Genomic DNA, 24,471 nt, shown 5'->3' with positions numbered 1-24,471 from the left:
TATGTTTCCGCTTAGTTTACTCAATCAACGATTGATGGTCAAGTCAGTAAGTTGATGTTGAAAGTGCCTTGAATAAGGATTGATGGTTGTAACCTGGTTAGCAACTCGAAAGAACCGATTTAAGTCGAAATCTTGGTCCGACCAGTTTACTTATGTTTGTTTGTCCTAATCTTATAAAGAGTTGTAATCAATGTAAAGGGTGTGCCCATTCTCGGTTTTGGAGAGAGAATTAGAGGCGGCTGAGTTCTGGAGTTTTATTGAGCTACAAATACTAAAATCCTTGAGAAAACTTTGTGATCTTGTTCTTTATTCACAATGAAAATAATCGTCTTATTATTCGTTTCTCACTAACCGAACCACGTAAATTTTTTGTTCTTGGGTGATTGTTTGCTTACATTATTGATTTTCTTGGTTTGTTTGTTCTTTGTCGTAACATAAACATTAGTAGTGTATTGGGCAGGTTGAATTTAGATGAAACCAATTATATATTATCTTTACATTTTCCCAAAAACCACTCCATTTGAATTTCAGTCAATCAAAGGTCAAATTGTTAAGTTAGTTGAGATAAGCATTGGGACAGCTTGGATTTTAAATGGAAACCAATGAAAATACAGTTGCCCCTGCCATTTCTCTGGTCCATTACTTCAAAATAAAAGTTTGAATACACAATTAACAATTTATAAATTATCATCACCACTTAATCAAAACATTAACCTCTCTTCTCTTAGAACAGTTTACTAATTAAGTCAATCGCAATCGAGAGGGAAAGATGGCAAAAAATTTTGAGCTTAAATTGGATAATGAAACATTTTGTCGTGGAATGACTGCGATGGATGATATGACGAGTGTATGGCAAGGAGATAGTCCTTTGAATCATGTCTTACCAATCTTCATGTTGCAGATTGTCGTTGGCTCCTCATTCACTTCTACCTTCAACTTCTTGTTAGGACCTTTTCTTCAAAATAAATTTCTCTGCCAGATGATAGTAGGCATAATTTATTTTATTAATCTTTTATTTTTAAGTATTCAATTCAATTGTTTTTCATGATAAATTCTTAAAATGTTTGAAATCTGTTTAACTACAGAAGATTTGATTGATTAAGTCGACATATAAGACCTTACGTATTGATATATATAACCGAAATTTTTGTACGTTTTTTACATCATGTGGGGCTATGAGAGGCATTAGAGGAGCTCTGAGCACAAATTTGGTAGCATACTAGATACTAGATAGTATGTTAGAGTTTGTGATGCCTTTTGAAGTTGCTTGAGGAATTGGAGGAAGTGATAGTCCCACATTGCTTCCACTCAGGAATACTTGGAGCCCACACTATAGGGCAGCAACTTGGGGTGTGTTAGGCTTTAATTTGGAGCACATTAGGCTTTTTAGGGTGAGCTTGGGGCTTGGGCTCATCTGCATGAACAAAACCTGGCCCATGGATTGGCGCCTAACTGAAGACAATATGACATAAGTCGCGAGGGAGTAGAGATTTGATCAATGTCTTAGTTTTTTCTGAAGAAGTGATAATGTATTGATAACTACTGTGCTGAGAAAACACAAAGATTATAAAACCGAAAAACAGAACTTTCTCAACCATCAATGTAGTAGGAGTTTCAGTTCCGCGAAAGCCGGAAATCCTTTTATCAGGATAATCTATATGATAAAAGAGTTCACATATGTTTAGACAATGTGCTGAGAAAGGACTAAGTCGGCTCAGAGTCTGTCTGGTTTTTCTTGTTCTCTAGCATTTTTCTTCTGTGTTTCATTATATACTAACTACGGTATGTATTATGTTAATATGCAGGGTGGTGTACTTGCAAGTCCTTCATTTATAGGAGCATTCCATCTCTTCAAAAATGAAATATTTCATCAGAGAACAATATATACACTTATAACACTGCGAAACTTTGCTTGCATGTATTATATATTCCTTGTTGGCGTAAAGATGGATTTAAGCATAGTGAGAAAATCAGGAAAAAAAGCATGGGTCATAGGCCTCTCTTGTTTCATACTTCCCATGTTACTTACCGCATCAATCGTCACCAAGGTAGGAAAATCAATCAAGTGGGATTCAGAAAAAGGTTACACCCTCGCCATTACTGCAGTGGGAACATCGATAACTTCATTTTACACCGTAGCTTGCTTCTTATCGGATTTGAAGCTTCTAAATTCAGAGCTTGGCCAGCTTACAATGTCTGTATCGATGATTAGTGGAATATGCAGTTGGATTTCATGTGTATTGGTTTTCTCTACTATTAAGAGAAACAATGCCCCAACTACACACAAGACACATCTATTGATGTTTTTATCTTGTTGCTCGATGGTTCTTTGCATTGTCTACTTATTAAGACCGGTAATGTTTTGGATTATAAGGCAAACCCGCGAACACAAACGAGTCAAGGAACCCTACGTCTTATTCATGTTTGTTCTTGTTTTGCTTACTGGTTTAGTTGGTGAGTTATTAGGGCAACATTTCATGATAGGACCTATCATTTTAGGGTTGTCTGTGCCTGCTGGACCGCCTTTAGGAGCTGCAATTGAAGAGAAACTCGAATGTTTTATTATGAACATATTATTCCCACTGATAATCATGAGTAGTGTTAACCAGTTAGACATTTTTCTAATAGGATGTCATGTCTTTGCTGAGGTGAACGTCATGGTACTGTTTGGTTTCTTAGGGAAGCTTATAGGTGCAATGGTGCCTGCTCTCTACTACAAAATGCCCTTTCGAGATGCTCTTCTCATGGGTCTTATCATGAATGTTCAAGGTGTAATAGAGATTCTCTTCTGGGGAGGAGCATTGAGAGTCAAGGTAGCATACATACTAACATTTTAAGCATTATACAATACAACTTCATAGTGAGGAACAAATCTTTGAAAAAGAGTTAATGCAACTGTAACGACCCACGCCTCGGCACTAATCGATATTGTCCTTGCTTTTGAAACTCAAACCTAAGTCCAGCAGGTATCGGGTTTTATTCTTAGCGTAGGCTCCACAAGCCCACCCAAAAGTCTTCGACACTTACTAAGCTTCAGCTCATAACTATATATAGTGCAGACTTTAGACGCTCTCTCAAGTAATGTGGGACTATTACATCTCCACACCCTTGGAGTCCTAGGCTCTAATACCACCTGTAACGACCCAAGTCTCAGCCGTTAGCGATATTGTCCCAGCTTTTGACACCTGAGTTTTCGTTATCTTTCTGCAGATTATAACTAAGGAAATATATGGAGTTTTGGTGGTATCAATGATAATCATTACAGGAACAATTTCACCATTAGTCAGATATCTCTACAACCCGGCAAGAAAATACAGAACCAACAATAAAAGAAGCCTTGAACACTTCAAATGCAACACCGAACTTCGAATACTCGTTTGTGTTTACCACGAAGAGAATGTACCCTCCATTCTTAACTTCATCAAAGCGTCAAATCCCACAACATGTAATCCTATTTGCCTCTATGTTCTTCATTTGATAGAGCTCCAAGGCCGAGCTTCACCCTTACTAGTTGCTCATAAACGAAAACCTAAGAAGTCTTCTAGCTTCAACCAGTCTTCATGTATAATAAATGCTTTCCGATACTACGAAGAACATAACAAACCAATAGTTCATGTTAGTGCCTTCACAGCAATTGCACCTTACTCAACAATTCATGATGATATTTGCACTCTTGGACTAGAGAAAAGAACCACACTTATCATCATCCCTTTTCATTACTCACCAACTCTTACTTCAAGTACTTTTCAATCCTCTCCTGCAATTCGAAAAGTTAATCAAAATATTCTCAACAATGCTCCTTGCTCTGTGGGTATCCTAGTTGATCGACGATTACAAAAACAAACTTCATCAGCACCTTCTATTTGCGCTGACATATGTTCGTATAAGGTAGTAGTTATCTTCTTTGGTGGTGCAGATGATAGAGAAGCCCTGGCTTTCGGAATTCGAATGGGAGCAGACATTAATGTGACTCTAAATGTTATTAGGTTAATTCATTTTGATGAGATGGATAATCAAAATATAACAAATGAGAAGAAGTTTGATGATGGTGCTATTAATGAGTTTAAAATCAGTAGTGTAAGCAAAGAAAATTTGATTTACACAGAATTGGTAGTGAAAGATGGAGCTGAGCTTATTTCGGCGATAAAATCGATGAACTCCTTCGAATTATTGATATTGGGAAGACATCATAATGAAGAGTACTCTGAACTACTAGAATGTTTGGAGGAGGGGAATGAGTTCCCAGAGTTAGGGGTGATTGGGGACATATTTGCTGCACATCAGTCTGAGTATAAGGGATCAATTTTAGTGATTCAACAACAAACACGTGGTTGAAAAGTGTCTTAAATATGAGTTGATATGTCACCCGAAGTGCCACAAGAAAAATTGCTTTTAGCCAAAATTTTGGCCTCGCCCTGTTACATTAGGTTTGCCCCATTCTTTATCAATGATATGGTTGTGAGAGTAAGGGAATCATTCTGTTATTAGGTTTTGGGGGGAGAGCTAATGGGAGGCGGATTACTAGGGTTTAGTATGCTATATTAAAAATTCTTAAGAAGTCTATGTAAGCTTGTTTTTCCTACCTAGGAAAATTATGGCGAGTCGTTATTCGTCGCGGAATAGGTTTCAAGTCTGAAATATGTAAATATCTTGTGTAATTGTTTCAAATAATGCCTTCAGTGTAACCCTTGTTGATTAATTCGATAAATAGTGGTCGTTATGCGTTAACGCGATGATAGGTTTTCGGAGATAGAGATAACAAAACCTAGAAAGTGTTTATCGGAGTTGGTGTAACATGTTTACATGCCCCCTACAGAGACCAATGTTACTTCTCTAATAAATTGGGACCTTAAATCAACTTTTTTTTTATCAAATGCAGACTTGTTTTATAAGCTGAAATTACTTTCATTAGATACGAATACTTGTTTCAAAATCTTCAGATAAAAGAGTGCAAAACAACTAAAACTACACAAAACTAATTCAGACTTCAAATTTGAAAAAAACAAACGACACCTAAGCCTAGGGTTCTTATTTAGAATTTCAAATTGTCTCTCTAGGGTTCGACTTTTCTGCAATTATATCCTGATCTTATGATCTGGCAGCCCACATGTTAGCACGCTTAGAGCTAGCCCATTGCGTTCTAACCAGAGTGAGGTAGTGCTTTCAATAATGTTATTTTGACAGTCACAACTCACAACTACTCTAATAGACAACAACGATAACAGTGATAACAGTGATAACAGTAATAACAAAGTAACAACTTCGTTAGAAACGATGTCAATATGAAAATATCCAATCTGATAACTCCCGCAATTGTACTCGACTAACTATCTACTAAATAATGTTCAAGAAGCAAAAGAAAAACAAGGGGAGGGAGAGAGAGCTACATAAATTCAGAACTTCGGAGATGCGAAACTGGGAGCTCTCTCTGGTTGATGGGAATGGCATTGAAACAGATGGGAATGATGAAGATCACCTAATACCATGAAATGATGGCAGCACTGCAATTAATGGATCTCCATAACCCACAGCTTCTGCAAAATCAGAGTATAGAGAAAATAATAAACAGTAGTCTTTAGCAAAGAATGAAATTTTGGTTTGGGTGGAAATTCCGGTTAGGCATGGAAATGGAAATATTTCGGTCATTTCGACCAAACTATTTCGAAATTCATTTCCTCGACGAGGCATTGCTAAGAGAAACATAGTTAAATTTCGGTTTCGATGGAAATGTCGGTAGGCATGGAAATGGCAATATTTCGGTCATTTCGACCGAAATTTAGTTCCTTGGTCTGTAGTGCTTTTATGATAAGGACTGAAAATTATGTCAAGGCAATACTATTGGCCCAACCCAACCCCAGTAGCTAAAATTGGCTCGTCTTATTTGCATATCTCAGAGATGTGAAATATGCATGAGGATCTAGTTTCTCTTGTGAATGAAAACAACTCAAACCTAGTAGATAGATGTATTAATGGGAGAAAAAAAGTCTTACCGCCGTCGTTGTATAGTAGTTTTAAGACCTCTCCAGCCACATCCGACTGCATAAGCATGACGAAGGAAGAAGTTTAAAGAACTGACGATTGTCAATTATAGCAACTACATCCAAAGATAAGGGTAGACGTCTCACCTTCACTGGAAGCTCACTGCCAAACTGATCCAAAAACCCTATCACCTGCCCTTCTTTGATCACATCACCCTGTTTATTTGAAGCAAGATCAGTCGTGAGATTTACGCAAGTCTAAGTGCATGAAGTTACGCGAGGTTTCATTATTAACATTTTTGGGTAAAAGTACTTTTTCTGTCTAAGGTACCCTCGCAAAAATGAACTATATGAGCACGAAGTAAATTACTAAATAGTACACTTAGATGACATTAGCGGAGATCCTAGGGCATGTGTTGAACATCTAGACAAAACTATTTTTGAAGATGGAATAGGTGAATCATATCTCCTAATTTAGTTGGTTGTAAGAATTGGTCCTTGTCCACGTTCGCATCTTTACAAAAAAAGAATTAGATTACCATCTTACCTCTTTACAGATAGGAGGTTGCTTCTTTCCCTTTAGCGTCCTTCCCCTTCGGAATGAACCAACCTACAATAGTTAGAAACACAACAATAAACAAATTGGTAAAAGTGCAAAATAATAAGAAATAGAAAATAAAGTGAAAAACTCTAACTGGTTACCAATTCTTACCGTTGGAGAAGATACAAGAACATAACCATTTGCTCCAGAAGCTTCTAATGCTGTTAGCTTTGGCGACTTAGCAAAAGACACATTTGTAAACGGATTGCTTGTATCTTTAGACGATTTTGATGGTGCTGCTGGTGTTGGTGCGGGAGCTGAAGCGATCATTGGTTCACTTGGAACAGGCGGTGGTGTCAAAGACGAGATTAGAGGTTGAGTTTTGTTGGCTCCAATGTTCCGCCTCAGATTCATTTCGAAATCTCCGACCTGGTGAATCAAAATAACATGGTTGCCCTTAATATGAAGATACTAGATTTCCTTAAGATTTCAATTTAAAAACAGAAATACAGAAGCGAACAACAACGTTTTCTGTATGCATTCTAACATTATAAATAAAATAATGTGCGACTATTCATAATGTAAAGTATTATTTTAGTTAGTTTTGTGAGTCTTGTGAACTCTAGTTGAAATTGTCTTAATGAATTTTTCAAAGCTCAAACCTGCATTGAACCTTTCAAATCACTTAACCTAGCTATCCAGTTTGTGATGGATACATCCAGGTCTCTTTTACCACAAGGTATTTAATTCAGGTAAGGGCTAAAGTCCCCCGGCATAATTTCTGTAATCCCCCAAGCACAAATCGTGAGGAGGTCCTGTGTGTAAACCGGGGCCCTACAGCAATTATGTCGGGGGCCTTTAGCCCCTCCCTTTAATTTAAATTGAAGTACCCTTTGAATCAAACTTTGTTACCGAAAGGCATTACCTTAAAAAACACAGAAATTTTCTTAAAGCTACAAAAATGAAATAAAGAACAAGTGGAGCATGTTCGTACTTTTAGTTTTAGTTCTGCAATCTCTGTCTCGTCACAGACTTCAAGAACCAGTGCCTGCAAGAGAAAAACTTATGCTAAGTTATTGGGAAATAAAAATGAAATAGGAATGCTTAAACTAGAAAATTCAAACTAAATATACAAATGGGTAGAAAATAAAACAAAATATTGTGATGATCAATTGAGCAACAAACCAAAAATGTAAGAATATGTCATTATCCACTAGAGAGATACTGATAACAAGGATCACTCGCTTCAAAATGGGATAAGAAAGTTGTTCCTTACTTTCTTCTTTTCTTTTTGAGAAGCTTCAATGAAGTTTCTTACTCATTAGATGTTTAGCAAGAGAGGATATTGACAAAAACATGTGATCAGTAACAAGGTATTGGTTATCAAAAACATGGTTCAATGATCTCAATCGTACATAAGGGAAATATTGACGAAAATCACCACTGATTTAAATTTGTTCGCATGAAGCATCTGGCTAGAAACCAAAATAAATAAATCGTCACAAGACTGGAACAATGTAATCTCAAGCAACCAAATAGATTACATAGATCTATTTCTCACACTGTAAATCTCATAAAGGTTACTAAACATTCAATCTAATGAAAGTAGAAACTACGATACGCAGGGACAATGAAAGTTGAATCTGAATGTGATATATACATTGCAATGTGCAGCAGCAGCAGTAATCACTAAAGATATCATCAAATTCTTTGTTGTTTATAGATCAAATGTGTAGAGTGGGGAGGGAGGAAAAAGCTTGCATGCTAAGATCAAAAATACTTTTATCTATTAATGCTTATCAACGTAAAATAAAATTAAGTACAAGGGCAAAAAGGGTTCCTGCATATAAGCATAAGAGAAAATTTATATGGCACCAAGCCAACTTATACTGCTACACACATAAACTCACTTCAAACCCGTTAGGAAAAGTTGCACTGTGAAGGCTTTTCTTCTCCAGTTGTCCTTGCGAACTACCATTTGATGGAGCTGTGCATGATCACCACGGATTAGCATACAATGTTCATTTACCACAGATTAGCATACAATGTTCATTTACGACAGATTAGCATACAATGTTCATTTACCAACTGCAAGCAAGAAAAGCTATACATGCTACCAACAGCTAACAGATTACTGTGGTAGAAGCCATATGTATCAAAAGGATATTTCAGTCACTTCTAGTCCTGCATGAGAGTGAATTTGCTAAAGAAGCCAACCATTCCACACATAGAAAAACTCCCAAATTTATCAAGTGGTTTGAAATTCTGAATAACTTTTTAAATCGTTTCGAGTTTTTGATGTTCAACCAAGCAACTATTTGTGGTCTACCCACTATAATACATGCATACAAGTATATAACATACATTTAAGTATACAACAGACATTCTGCCTAATGGAAATGAGTTGAGGTGATTTTCTGAGTATGATATTTTTTTTCATTCTGCTATCTTTTCTTTTCTTGTTTTCCCAATCAGTCTCTTTTATTCTGATCACTATCACCAGAATCTTACTTGTCAGAACTTTTACCATGTAAAATAAGTAGATTTTCTTACTGTTATAAGTTTTAAGATTGTTTAACTTTTATTTTTGTTTTGCTGTTCTACTTTCCCCAATTACGATCACTAAGTATACACAACCGATGCTCTATCTAAGCTCATAAAGAATTTTACATACAATTACCAATTGACCTTACATAAGATAATCTTCAGATATCTTCGTTTCTTGTCTTTTACTGACACACATGCTCCTCAAGATTAAAACTCGTGACCTAGTCCAGTGTAATACCTCACCTCATGCGTCCATGACTCCATGTTTACTAACATTGATGATAAAGCAACTTATTTTCAAGATCTTTAAAACTCAATTGTTTGCTCTTTTAAATTACAGCACCAGCACTAAGAGCGCATGACCACAGATCCTGAATAGTCTTAAGAGGCAAATACAATTCAAACTACACCAGAAATTCAATACCCAAGTAGAAGTATAAATTTTCAAATGGTGACATTCCAAATTTTAATTCTAAGACACAATGGAAGATAGTCTATTTAATTTTTTGTCGTGTTGGATCGTTACCAGTCTTCAAAAATTTAAAACACTCGACCATATTAGCCATCTATTTAGGTTTCACTAATGATACTAGTAACAATGAATAGAAGATAATACGATAAGATAACCCAATTTCGAATTTACCAGACATTCATTATGGAATAACCATACTAATTACTACATGATTGAATGAAAGATACTCACCATCAGATTTTGGTGTCACTGTAGGTTCTGATGCTTTTGCGCATTTCAGAAATGCGCCTCTTCTAACTTTTGGAGATAAAATGAGTCTCCCACCTGTTGTCATACCTTGGGTAAATAAAGAACTACTTAAGCCAGATTTACAAATAGGAACCAGAGAACCCTTCACCACCGAAGAATTTGCATGTGCTACTGTACCTACAGTACCTGTCATTTGCCAAAATAAAGAACCAAATTACACACATTTTCTTTGTCTAGTGATGGAGACTCGTAAAAATAAGATGAAATAAATAAATGAAAGGTGCTTAAGACATATAAACACCATGATGTAGCAATGTAGAACCCAAATAAAACGTGTTCTATAAACATAGGCTCTGCTTGGTATCTGCATTTTGACAAGTACTCACGTCTCCGTTTATGCTTTTGTTGAACAAGATGGACCAATTAAAAATAGGTTAACAAGTTTGAACTTGGAAAGAAGAGACAAAAGCATAACTTGAGGAACCATATAAAGTGTTAAAGAGATGAACATTCAGATTTCAAAATGATGGATCTAATGTTAAATCTACATACTAAATCAATTTCAGACATAAAAACTGGATCTACTTATACCTAAAGTACCTCCAGACAATGGAACCTGAAGAAAAACTGAGAACGACATTAACTAAGAAAAAATGAAAAACAAGAAGGATACGCAGTTGAAAATTGCTAGCAATTCCACTTAGAAATCAAAATTAAAGTTATGAACCCAAAAATTAAGAATTTGCATATAGAATTTGCTCAATTCACCTCACATTATCTGCCTGACTTCTAATTTTATCAACAAAAGCAAAATGGAAACAATTTGGAGGAGAGAGAGAGAAAAGAGAGAGGCTTACAGTGAAGAGAGTGAATCGCTGCTACGGACTCCATTGAGAGAGAGAGAGATCGGGAAGAAAACAAGTTTTAGAGAGAGAGAGAAAGAGAGGGGAGATCTGAGAAAAACTCAAACGAAGTGATGAAGTTGGTTTGATGAATTTGATTAGTTTGGCTCTGAAATATCCGCCCTTGTCATAAGTTTCTTCGCCCACCCCACCCGGATGTGCATCTGTCCGGACCCAGTTTCTTCATCGACCCGTGTCCTTCTTTAACCCAACCGTGTCTGGATCCGCTTTTGTTTATCTAACCTTGGTTTAGAGCCTTCCTATGGGCCTTCACCAAATATCCTACCTGTATGGAAATACAAGAGACCCACTTCACACCCATACTCGAGAGTCGAGCCTAGTCCGGTGACTTTTTTTTTTTGGAAAATAAACTACACTAAAAGGGCACTAACGGCAAACTGAGGGGGTAGTGGATTGGGACTTTCACAGACTTTCATAGACAAAATGTTCCGTAGACATTTCAAGACATTTCAGATGACTTTTTATAGACAACATGTCTTCATAGACATTTTCAAGACATTGAGTTTGTAGACAAAATGTCTTTATAGACATTTCAAGACATTTGATCCATAGACAAAATGTCCTGGGAATAGACATTTAGTATTTTAATATTATTATTATTGTTTAATCACATGAAATAATATATTTATACTAACATTTCAAATATATATTTTTCGACTTTCGTAGACATCTGTGAATATTTGTGGACATTGGTGGACATTTGGTAGACATTTATTATTTTAATATTATTATTATTATTAATGTTTAATCACATGAAATAATATATTTATTCTAACATTTCAAATATATATTTTTCGACTTTCGTAGACATCTGTGAATATTTGTGTACATTGGTGGACATTTAGTAGACATTTATTATTTTAAAATTATTATTAATGTTTAATCACATGAAATAATATATTTATACTAACATTTCAAATATATATTTTTTTCGACTTTCGTAGACATATGCGAAAATTTGTGGACATTTGTGGACATTTGGTAGACATTTATTATTTTAATATTATTATTATCGTTTAATCACATAAAATAATATATTTGATATTATTGTTTAATCACCAAAAATATATACTAACATTTCAAATATATATTTTTTTCAACTTTCGTAGACATCTGTGAATATTTGTGGACATTTGGTAGACATTTATTATTTATAATATTATTATTGTTTCATCACATGAAATAATATATTTATACTAACATTTCAAATATATATTGTTCGACTTTCGTAGACATCTGCGGATATTTGTGGACATTTGGTAGACATTTATTATTTTAATATTATTATTGTTGTTTGATCACATGATGGACTTCAAATGTCTCTTGTTTTTTGAAAGACATTTTGGCTTCCAAATTTGTCCCAAATCCTTCACAAAATCAATCAAACTATGAAGTCCACCAAAGTCTGGGACATTTTGGAAGACAATCGAATGCCTCGGACTTTCATAGACTCTCAAATGTCTGGATTTGAATGTCTCAGACTTTCGTGGACTCTCAAATGTCTGGATTTGAATGCCTCAGACTTTCGTGGACTCTCAAATGTCTGGATTTGAATGCCTCGGACTTTCGCGGACTCTCAAATGTCCACGAAAGTCCCAATCCAATACCCCCCCCCCTGAGATTACATCAATGAAGTTGAACAAAAAAAAGTCCCATTAAGGGAGGGACTTAACACGAATACAATGGAAGGCTAAGGTTGTAAAGATGATTGTGCCAAGTTGTTTGCTAACGTGTTAGCATCACGAGGCACCGATTTAAAATACACTCGCTCCAGTTGGGGGCTTGGGGCACCGATATAAAATCCACTCGCTCCAGTTGCGCCACCTGTGCTCCGATCTTTAGTATGGTTGGGATGCACCACGGGGTGTAATCATCTTCGTTCGTTGCTGCTTCTACGACAGTTGTTGAGTCCCCTTCAAATACCACTTTTTTGAACCCTAATTCCACCACTCTAACACTGGCCGCAAGAAGCGCTTGAGCTTCACTGTCGAGAGGCGATTTAGGGTTTATTACTCGGCCTTCTTGGAAGAGTATATCTCCGTTACTGTTCTTGGAAGAGTATATCACCTGGTGTAATGACTTTTTTTTTGTTGATACAGGTCCAGTGACTTAGAGCATGTATTTCCTTAACCTCTCTAAGAGAAAAATAAAAGAAGACGACCAACTACATCGAGAGTGATCCTTCAACAAAAAAAAAACTACATCAAGAGTGAGGGATTGGTCGCCTTTTTCTGGACTAGTTTAGTAGTTTAGGTTTGCCTATAGATAATCTATCTAGCCGTTGTGTTTCTTCCTAACCTTGTGACCTAGTGAAGAGATGGGGAATGTGTAGAACACCCAGATGCAGGCGCAAAGAAGTTTCAACCTAAGCTAAATAGTCACGCTTTATGCGCATTTTTGGTTACATGGGTAATCTCCAATTGATTATACACGAGGCCACCCAATTAAAGGCGCCCCGTTGAACTTAGTGGGCAAGGCTCTATTCATCTTTTAGTTGGGTTGTGCATAGGTTCAAGTAAAAGAGATGGTCTGTATCCTCCAATATTTTTCTCCACCCCTCGTCGACGAGTCATAATAATACTCAAACAGTTACATATCACAAATCACAAATGAACACATAAGAACTCACGATTGTGTACAATATTTTTGAGATTTGAAGACACGCATTTATACAGCAACCATGATAGATTGGGCAAAATTTGTCTCCTACAATATGGGGAAAACCTTCGTTAGTCTCACCTTTTAAGACAATTAAGCAATTTGTTTAAAAAATAGGTGCCTCTGAAGACATCCCGTCTTTTTTTCTCTTAATTCATCCTTCTCTTGGCACTCTCTGTACGCCTTTTTTGCTCTTAGTCTATCTGAGGCCCACAGACCAGGGCAGTCTTTTGGACTGGCTTAAATCCGTGTTATTCAATCCCAACATAGATCAAACTAAATCTGAATGTCATCAGACTATTCCAATCCGTGGGTGCGCGAAGAATAAAAGAGGCATAATAGTAAACAGTGATGCGACTGTAAGTGGGTGTTTTAGGCAAGAAAGAAAATTTTCTGGGGAAAAAGGTTGAAAACCTAAAACCTTCGAGAATTAAAGCACGCCTCCCACAGGGGATACACCCGGGGGACAGGTGATAGACCCAAAATAGGTCTATTCCCGCAAGTATACGGGGTCAAGTTATAGTATAATTTTTAAATCGGGAAATCGTCCCAAGGGATAGGTAGGCAACTTCGGATATTAAAGGCGAGTTTGACCAATAATTAAAATGTCAATAGCTAACTTAGACTAGCACACACACCCCACTTTATAAGTTTGATGATTGATTGGTAAGAAATAAGAAAACAAATAAAACTAACTAAACTATCTAAGAAAGAGGTGAGAAGATATCTAAGGTTATAAAATCCACCGCATAATTTCACTTTATAAACAAGCACTTAATTACTTAAATCTCTTTTGTATTTACTCGGGATCCAATATAATGAACTATTTGGATTCCGGATGATGTTTTCTAGATAAAACAATTTTATAATCACTAATTCTAATTGTCTTCCTTATAAAGATTCAGATCACTTAACTATTATTCATCATCTAAAAAGCATACTCCATCTAACAACTTAACGAAAGTATGAAATATCTAATTATGAGGCATGAGTAATGGAAAGAAAATTCAATCCATATAGATAAACAATCAATAGACATTAAAGCACATCAAGGGATTTAATTAATCAAGAACAAGTATTATAAAGATCCAAAATGGGTTTCATTCACAACCTTAGATGACTAAATTAACTATACATGGAATCTAGAGTAACATTCATTGACATTGTAAAATAAACGAAAGTACTAAGAAATTAATGGAAAGAAATCACCAAGAATGTTCAAAATCCATATTCCCATGTATCTCCATTTTATCCAAGATTTGCTCCATTTGTGCTCAAGAATTTTACTCCAAGAAATCCAAGTGATAGCTATTTTATTGCCACCCAAATAAGAAAAAGAAAGAGAAGGAAGAAATTAGATATAGAAAGAAGTTGGAAAGAAGAGATGAAAGGGGATACAGATGATAGAAGAATATGGAAGAAAGAAGGAGATGACTATTAATAATAGTGGTAGAGAGGAAGTAGTAGTAGAGAAAGATGGATAAAGAATGGAAAAAATGGGTTAGGTTGGAGAAAGAAATAGGTAAGAGGGGATTGAGAGGATGATTTTAGGGTTAGAGAAAGAAAAGTAGAGAAAGAGAAGGTAAGGGAATAGAGAAGAGGGATTGAGAGGGTTTGCAAGTCTAAAGAGAAATGAAAGAGGTAGAGATTTATTTATAGATGGGTCGATGGCTAGGGTTTTAGGAGTTAATTGGGAGAAAATGGGAGAAAGAGGGTTAAAATAGGAAGTTAGGGTTGCTTTCTACTCAAGAAATGATTTCTTATGGTTGAACATAAAGTGAGACAAAAAGGAGGGGTATAAAAGTAATTTTCGAAGGGCTTAAAAGTGAAAAGAGGGACCACATGCTGCTGTCCGGTTTGTGCCACGTCACCTGCTATTATCCCACCAGCCAGAATGGTGCCCGAAAGTGTCCCACCAGTCTACATTGTTTGACTCCAACTTTGACTATGCATATCTCACTCTTCCGGACTCCGAATTGACTTCCGTTTTCTCCTACGAGCTCGTCTCGGACTCTACTTTTCACTCGTCATTGACCTTGTCCAAATTTCCCAGAATACCCTTGACTCCAAATGACCAAAATACCCTCCGTGTATCTTTTTCTCATTTTTAACCATTTTCACACCTAACTCCGCAAAACACACCTAATCAAGAAAACCAACCATTTTATTATAATAAAGGCTCGAAAAGAACTAACTCGGCTAAATTAAACGACTCAGATGGGGCATTTTCATGACCCATCAAACATCCCCAAACTTAGATTTTGCTAGTCCTCGAGCAAAACAAAATAAAAGAAAAACCTAACTTACTTTCGGAGGAATCCCGGTTGCATTTAGCATGTGCAACAAGCCGTTAAACCCCTAGGTTGTCCTAGTGGACGAGTGTGGTCTCGTGAGGGTTCCATAGATGACACCCACAAATATCATGGTTTCAAATACACAAGGGTCCAAAATCCAAATCGTAGATAAGCATGATTGATATAGTAAAGGGTTTAAGCATGTCAACACATAATGAATCAAGTAAATAAGCTCTTGTAAAAGCTAAAGACCCCTTCACTAATGATCTTACCCTAAAATGCAAGTGTCATACCATAATAAGCACATCTATGTTCCGAAGTCACAAAACCTTGATTCCCAAGTTAGTACATTTCGCCTCGACTTCGGCCTCACGGACATACACTCCAAAAATGAAATCACTCAAGAATGGTTCGCTCGTATGTGTGAGTGTGATCACTTAACTAGGACTCAACACATAAAAAGGGGTGAGGATAACATTTGGAACAAATGATCTTCGAAAAGGAATTAGCCACTAAATAGAGTGGGGAAGCTCACTCGCTCTTCTCACCCATTCTACCCTCTAAAAATGCCTTCTAAAGTTTAGCGGATACTAGATATGGATGATGATGGTGGATTCCCGAGAATTTTGACCTCTTCATTATGGTAGAACCTCTTAAGCATCTCAACATTTGTTTCTTGCTTCGAATACTTATTCATGAACAAAAACACCAACACATATATACAATCACATCACTCACACAAAAGAGCTAACACATGCTCAAACATACATAAAAAGTCACTTTATTTCACTTGTTTTTTTTTCCACATCACTTTTTTTCAGTTTTTTTTTTCATAACACAAATACAATCAACCAAAACAAAATACAACACACACAACTCTATTCTTGCAATCAACTTTTCATTGCATACTTGCTTTTGACATTCTTCATTCTTTAATCTTATGTCTTCATTCTCGGGATATAAGATGATGGATGGTGATGGAGTATTGATGGGCCTAAAAGGTTACCCTAAAAGGTCTTCACCCGCAAGTATACGGGCGTCAAGTAATAGTTCCGGTAAGACCGGTTCGTTCCTCAAAGACTAAGTTAAACTAAATTCTAACCTTAAAACTATTGAGATTTAAAAATGGTTTGATGGTGGTAAAATAAAAATAAAATATAAAACTCAAAAATAAATAAAGAAATAAATCGGTATTCAGAAAAAGGGAACCTAGGATTTTCGAATCCGTCTTCCTAACAATTCTAACGACAATTTAATTTTGATCCAATTAGAGAGTTCTTTATATAACTCAGGTTTTAGTCCATGAACGGTCTAAAAACCCGGAAGATTTTATCGTTAAAATAGTAAAAACTTTAATAAATTTATCGAGAGAATAATTATTATGGCTTCATCTAAAACCCTAGATAGAAAAGATTTAGCTACTCATGCTAGAAACGATAAATATTTGAATTAGTATAAGAAAAAGAAGAAAGAAACTTAATTTTTCTGCGATTTTCCCACCAAACAGAGCCTAAGGAAGTGATTTCCTTCTGTTTTTCCAAGAATTCTGCCAAACGCACCCTCTGGGAAAACGATTTTCTCGTCTTCCCGGAAATGGATTCCCTCTGGGAAATTTATTTTCTCATCTTCTTCAACTTTCTTTCTCTCTCTAACCTCCTGTTTCTCTCTTTATCTCTTACTTTAATCTCTCTATCTCTGTTATCTCTTGTTCTCTCACTAAACAGGAAACAAAAAGAAAGAGCAATCAAAAACAAAATGGGGTAGTTATTCAAAACCGAGTCTCTCTCTCTCTACAATATCTCTCTGTCTCTCTCTCTAACATTCTCTCTTCCTCTGTAATATCTCTCTCTCACTAAGAAACAAAGGTTTACAAAGAAAAACAAAAATCAAAGTTAAGATAAGCTCTCGGTTCTCTCCCTCTCTCTACTGTTCTTCTTTTCTTTAAAACCGAGAGTCAATTCCCCCTTTTTTTTGTGAACTGCTCCTGTTTTATAGACCCGGCTCTCATTATCTCCTCCTTTGTTTCTGATTTGATTTTGAATCGAATCCCATCCCTCTCTCTCGGGTTTCTCTCTCTAAATAAATTGTTTTCCAAGTCTCTCCCTATCCATTGCTTTCTGTTTCCACCAATCTCTCGGCTTTTCTCTCTCTAGATTTCTAGTTTTGATTTCGAATCATCTTCTCTCGATTCTTTCCTTCTTTTTCGTTTTCTAGTTATAGTGAAGTCGATGATGGTGCTTTCTGGTTGGTTTGAACGAAAGAGAACTATCCATCAGATGGACTTCCGGCACTCGTGTCATAGTCAGATTCGTCGGATCGTGGGGACGCACTCGAGTACCTTGTAGTATAATGCTCTCGGATGCATGGGATCGTTCACTACTGAACGTCCCAGTGTAAGCCTTGCGTGACCGAGTCTAGCCCGAAATCATGCCAAAATATTTCGGTTGTCGTCAGATTACACCGCGTCATCCCATAAGATCAGCGCCACTTGTCCCCTCAGTGAGTTGGTCAAATGGTTCTGACCTAAACTTTGACCTTGAATATTTTGCACAACCGGACTCCGATTCGACTTCCGTCTTCACCCACAAACTCGTCATGGACCCCTCTTCTCATTCGAGCATCAACATTATCTAAACTTACCATGCTACCCTTGTCACCAAATGACCAAAATGCCCCTAACATCAATTTCTCCCGATTTCGCCTGTTTTCACACTAAACTCCGTAAAAGACACCTGAGAAAGAAAATCAAGCAGTTCATTAGAGTAACGGCTCGATATGGACTAACTAGCTCCAATTAAGAGATTGAAATGAGGCATTTTCATGACTCATCAAACATCCCCAAACTTAGATTTTGCTAGTCCTCGAGCAAAACAGAAAAATAAAACTAAGCCCAGTTCACCACTTTCGTAGGGAATCACGATTGCACTTAGCTCGTGCAACAAGCCGTTAAACCTCTAGGTTGCCCTAGAGGACGAGTTTTGTCTCGTGAGGGTTTGTAGTGAATATACCCACAAAATTCGGAAATTTCAAAATCCAATAGGGTCTAAATATGATATGGACTAAAAATGTTTATCCGGTAGACTTTCGGAAGTTAATAGAAATGAAATCTAAGTCGACCAAACCATACAAATGCTAAAAATCCCTTCACTAGTAATCAAGACCTAAAGTGCACGTGACCAGCCAATATGAGTATCATTTCGGTTTAGAACAGACAAAACCTTGATTACCTTCTCAATACATTTCGCCTCGACTACTGCCTCACGATCATACGCTAAAAAATTAAAGTCACTCAGAAATGGTTCACTCAATGTGTTAGTATGAATATGAAGGAAAACTCAACACATGAAAAAGATGGACTAAAATTTTGTGGATGACTGATCTCAAAGAAGGAAACAACCACTAATACAGGATGGGGAAGCTAACCAACTCTTCTCACCTGATCTACTATCTAACAATGCTTCCTAGAGGTAGATAGACACTAATGAGGATCTGACTAGAACTTCTGAGAACTCAACGTCTTCAAATCTTCAATAACTACTTCAGGGAATAAACACTTAAACACAACTAAAAACTTTTTTTTTTCTATTTCTATTTTTTTCTTTTTTTCTTTTTTTCTTTTTTTCTTTTTTTTTTCATAATACTTTTCTGGTAATCAAACTCAAATACACAAAGAACTTTCTTGACATTATTCTTTCCTTGGGTATAATTCTCTTCATTTTGCTTCATGCCTTATTTTCAGGGTTCTAAAAAATGGATTTCTATCTTCCTCGAGTTGACATTGTTTTCAAGTTTCTCAGACTACAAGAGAAAGGTTTACTTCCTGATGACATCCCTAGTGGTTGTAAAATTTGAACTCAGGAGATCAAATGAGTTCTTCTTTCAATATTGCGAGGTTGAGTAGCTCTTCATTCTACTCAGAATTAGCTCAGAAGAGATCACTCAAAACAACAAGAAAGGCTCAGAATCTCACATAGGTTAAGTCTCCACTAATGATCGATTAAGTTCTCTGAGAAAAGTCAACTCTTCACCTATCTAACACTCACATGGCTAGTGCACAGACAACTTCAAGACTCGAAATTCGTGGAAAAACCTTTAGTAAAAGCACCGTACAACCAACTAGACTCTATAACTATTAACAAGCAAAACTAACTAGACTCACCTTTTCAATCAAAAAAATTTAAAATTTTGAACCCTTTTGAATTGTTGAAATAAGGACTTAGCAAAAATTTCAATCCCCTATCCCCAAACTTAAACCGAACATTGTCCTCAATGTTCTAAAGACTATGCAAAAAATAACAGGATGAGGGAAAGATATTACCTGGTTCCAAGGTCCTATGCATGGGTTGCCTCCCAGAAAGCGCTAAGTTTAACGTCTTCAGCCAGACGAAACGGATGGTTCGAAAAATAGAAAAAAATTATACCTACTGGATTACAAATATGTGATTAACTGTAAACCAATAATCGATACATCTGTGGGTCCACCCAAAACACAAAGTTTTCAGTGAACGATAGTCTCACATTTTCGTAGCTTGGTGATAGTGTAAGTGAGACTATCAAGAAAGAAGGGCAATCCCCAAACTTAGACGACAATAAGGTCGTTAAGTTTGGCACCGCACTAGAGAGAGTACAGACCGGATAGAATGGGTCTTCATATGGATGATCGACAGAGGGAGTGAGTGCTTCAAAATCTACACATGGTTTTGAGGGATAAAATGCAAAGTAATCTAGAGGACTATTAATGACACCCGGACTTAAACTAGGGTTCTCTAAAACAAGTACTTCGGGTTCCTTCAATGGAGAAACCCTACTATCAGACTCACAATCCCTAGAAGTCGAGTTAGATAGTCCTTCTATAATTTCTTTTATCATGTTATCATCGGTGTCCCTAAAGAATTCTAAATCTTCGCCTAAATCAGGCGAGTCAATCCTCTCATTTAGCAAATTGGTCAACCATGATTCATCATCCTCAGTTGAGTCAAACGACTTCAAATCATCTTCAACTTTAGTGAACTCTTCATTATGGTCTGAATGGATTTCAAGTTCGATACAATGAGAGGATATCTCAATATCGGGCTCCATCGTTTTTGAGATTTTAGTCTCAATAACGATGTTGTCGGGAGAACTGTACTCCTCTAAAATTGTATCCTTGTCATCATAGTACACAGGACACTGTGGACCGTACTCTACATTCTCATGGTGATCTTCTTCTATAATACTAGTTGTTATTTCTTGTAGAGTTCTATAGGTATTGTCATTCTTTTCTTCTAAAGTCTGACAAAACTCGAAAGTACTATTTTGAAGATCACTAACAGTTTGGGTCAATGAAGATGATCCTAAAGATGGAGAGTCAATAGTTTCACCGTTATCCCACTGAAGTTGAGACACGTGTGGAGCAGAAGATTCTCCATTACTCCTACTTAGCATACTAATAGACTCTTCATGAATCTTCTTTAACATACTCATAGTTTCGGCCAACGAAGGTGATGCTAAAGATGAAGGATTAACAGTTTCACCGTTATCCCACTGAAGTTGAGACACGTGTGAAGCATAAAATTCTTCGTTATAATGCATGTAAGAGTCATTAGTTTCAATGTTTTCCCATTGAGGTTGGGACACATTTGGAGCATAAGACTCTCTACTATAATGCATGTAAGATGATCTGTCAGGATATCTATAATATGGTTCGTAACCTTCTTGAGGTTGATAATAATCCCTATGACCATCATTATGCACATTGTATCTAGGATGACTAACACTATTCTGACCATTTGCTAAATACCACCATGGTAGATTTGAAGAACTCTCGTCCCTTCTGCCATTATGTTGGGACCACGATCTATCCATCTCTCATTAAATTTTTTTTTTTTTTTTTTTTGAGACCGAAAACCGAGGAAGCCCTACGAAGATCCTATAGGAAAGCAAACACAATCAGGCTGACTCCACCAAGCAACCTAGACAAAATCTAGCAATGAGTGGGTTTGTCAGATTCACCTAAAAAGCTAGACAGCTCCTACTTCGCCACAACACTTGAACTTTGACTGTTATAAAGGTTACTCGATCAGAGTAGTCGGTAAACAATTCTCCAGGAAGACAACCAACGATGAACGTTGTGACAGCCGTCTTCCTTCGGCAAACGTTTCCTCTTCTCGAGGCGGCCTTTTTGACAAGAATTGTTTACAAACTTTCCTCTGAGAATGCCTAGATAAAAGTCAATTTCCCGAGTTGTTTTTGAAGGGTCCTATGAGCTCGATACCTTAGGGGCTGATGTCTAAATAATATTTTAGCTTTTTAAGTGAGGTTTGGGTTCGTGAATGTTGTTACCTATGTGGGCAAGAGAACGGTGATGAAATCCGTTTCTTATCTTGTAACTGGGTTAGTGCCCTTACTAGAATGATTACACTAACTGTTCGATCAAAGCAATTAGGCACACGAATTCACACAAATACCCACTGACAGGAGATTCGTGGGTGTTCAAGAAATTTACCTCCCGTTCAAGACGGGCGATGACCTTTGTAGACGACCCGCGAGTGTTCCGACCCGAGGCTTCATTTTGGTTTTCGGTTACAATTTAATTAAGCCCTCCAATTTAGGGTCAAAATTTAAAAATAAATAAAAAAAAATAAAACTAGAAAGTCTAAAAGTCTCTCTCTCACAAAAATAAAGATAAAAATAAAATGTAAATTCTTCTTCTTGAGTTCCTCTCCTTGTTGCGCCTTCTCCTTTGCTCCTTAGTATTTTTTCTACACCAAAAACGGAAAAGCAAGTAAAAGTGTCCAAAAAAATATAAACTTACCAAAAATAGAAATAAAATTAGATTAAATTTAAACTAAGTCCCCGGCAGCGGCGCCAAAAACTTGATGGGCCTAAAAGGTTACCCGAAAAGGTCTCCACCCGCAAGTATACGGGCGTCAAGTAATAGTTCCAGTAAGACCGCTTCGTTCCTCAGAGACTAAGTTAAACTAAATTCTAACCTTAAACTATTGAGATTTAAAAATGGTTTGATGGTGGTAAAATAAAAATAAAATATAAAACTCAAAAATAAATAAAGAAATAAATCGGTATTCAGAAAGATGGAACCTAGGGTTTTCGAATCCGTCTTCCTAACAATTTAATTTTGATCCAATTAGAGAGTTCTTTATATAACTCAGGTTTTAGTCCATGAACGGTCTAAAAATCCGGAAGATTTTATCGTTAAAATAGTAAAAACTTTAATAAATTTATCGAGAGAATAATTATTATGACTTCATCTAAAACCCTAGATAGAAAAGATTTAGCTACTCATGCTAGAAACGATAAATATTTGAATTAGTATAAGAAAAAGAAGAAAGAAACTTAATTTTTCTGCGATTTTCCCACCAAACAGAGCCTAAGGAAGTGATTTCCTTCTGTTTTTCCAAGAATTCTGCCAAACGCACCCTCTGGGAAAACGATTTTCTCGTCTTCCCGGAAATGGATTCACTCTTGGGAAATTTATTTTCTCATCTTCTTCAACTTTTTCTCTCTTTATCTCTTACTATAATCTCTCTATCTATGTTATCTCTTGCTCTCTCACTAAACAGGAAACAAAAAGAAAGAGAAATCGAAAACAAAATGGGGTAGTTATTCAAAACCGAGTCTCTCTCTCTCTACAATATATCTCTGTCTCTCTCTCTAACTTTTTATCTTCCTCTGTAATTTTTCTCTCTCTCTCACTAAGAAACAAAGGTTTACAAAGAAAAACAAAAATCAAAGTTAAGATAAGCTCTCGGTTCTCTCTCTCTCTACTGTTCTTCTTTTCTTTAAAACCGAGAGTCAATTCCCCCTTTTTTTTGTGAACTGCTCCTGTTTCATAGACCCGGCTCTCATTATCTCCTCCTTTGTTTCTGATTTGATTTTGAATCGAATCCCATCCCTCTCTTTTGGGTTTCTCTCTCTAAATAAATTGTTTTCCAAGTCTCTCCCTATCCATTGCTTTCTGTTTCCACCAATCTCTCGGCTTTTCTCTCTCTAGATTTCTAGTTTTGATTTCGAATCATCTTCTCTCGATTCTTTCCTTCATTTTCGTTTTCTGGTTATAGTGAAGTCGATGATGGTGCTTTCCGGTTGGTTTGAACGAAAGAGAATTGTCCATCAAATGGACTTCCGGCACTCGTGTCATAGTCAGATTCGTCGGATCGTGGGGACGCACTCGAGTACCTTGTAGTATAATGCTCTCGGATGCATGGGATCGTTCACTACTGAACGTCCCAGTGTAAGCCTTGCGTGACCGAGTCTAGCCCGAAATCATACCGAAATATTTCGGTTGTCGTCAGATTACACCGCGTCGTCCCACAAGATCAGCGCCACGTGTCCCCTCGGTGAGTTAGTCAAATGGTTCTGACCCAAACTTTGACCTTGAATATTTTGCACAACCGGACTCCGATTCGACTTCCGTCTTCACCCACAGACTCGTCATGGACCCCTCTTCTCATCCGAGCATCAACATTATCCAAACTTACCATGCTACCCTTGTCACCAAATGACCAAAATGCCCCTAACACCAATTTCTCCCGATTTCGCCTGTTTTTCACACTAAACTCCGTAAAAGACACCTGAGAAAGAAAATCAAGCAGTTCATCAGAGTAACGGCTCGATATGGACTAACTAGCTCCAATTAAGAGATTGAAATGAGGCATTTTCATGACTCATCAAGTATCCGCTTTCCTCTAGTTGGCATTCTCATTGGGTTTCATGCACTACAAGGGCAAGGTTAATTCGCTATCCTAATGTCACTCCTAGTGGCTAAGGAAATTTAGCACACAAGATCAAATGAGCTCTTTTATAAGTTACG

The 24,471-nt window shown here is 36.7% G+C and overlaps 2 protein-coding genes and 1 pseudogene across 2 annotated transcripts in view; 2 read left to right on the top strand and 1 right to left on the bottom strand.

The window, feature by feature from the left end:
- Positions 1 to 769: 769 nt before the first annotated feature.
- Positions 770 to 4,335, top strand: LOC147568545 (cation/H(+) antiporter 15 pseudogene; annotated as a pseudogene).
- Positions 4,336 to 5,175: 840 nt separating this feature from the next.
- Positions 5,176 to 10,966, bottom strand: LOC147568544 (uncharacterized). Its single transcript, XM_086654961.1, has 9 exons — positions 10,645 to 10,966; positions 9,770 to 9,973; positions 8,430 to 8,506; positions 7,514 to 7,567; positions 6,691 to 6,948; positions 6,526 to 6,588; positions 6,126 to 6,194; positions 5,991 to 6,036; positions 5,176 to 5,534 (listed from the first exon to the last, which is right to left on the bottom strand). Exons 1-9 carry the CDS (start codon positions 10,676 to 10,678, stop codon positions 5,473 to 5,475), a joined length of 867 nt encoding a protein of 288 aa, XP_086511087.1. The 5' UTR covers positions 10,679 to 10,966; the 3' UTR covers positions 5,176 to 5,472.
- A 2,757-nt stretch (positions 10,967 to 13,723) lies between these two features.
- The window catches only part of LOC147568540 (PRA1 family protein B1-like), a 47,289-nt gene continuing 36,541 nt past the window's right edge, over positions 13,724 to 24,471 (top strand). The window contains exon 1 of the mRNA XM_086654960.1: positions 13,724 to 13,838. The gene's annotated coding sequence lies outside the window, so the exon portion shown is untranslated. The remainder of the gene's footprint in view (positions 13,839 to 24,471) is intronic.

The sequence above is a fragment of the Eschscholzia californica genome, unplaced genomic scaffold (assembly GCF_041429995.1).
Source record: "Eschscholzia californica isolate CP2 unplaced genomic scaffold, dmEscCali1.0.p SCAF_1, whole genome shotgun sequence".
Taxonomy (NCBI): Eukaryota; Viridiplantae; Streptophyta; class Magnoliopsida; order Ranunculales; family Papaveraceae; genus Eschscholzia; species Eschscholzia californica.
The sequence above is the reverse complement of the archived record's forward strand: the minus strand, read 5'-3'. Positions and strand labels throughout refer to the sequence as shown.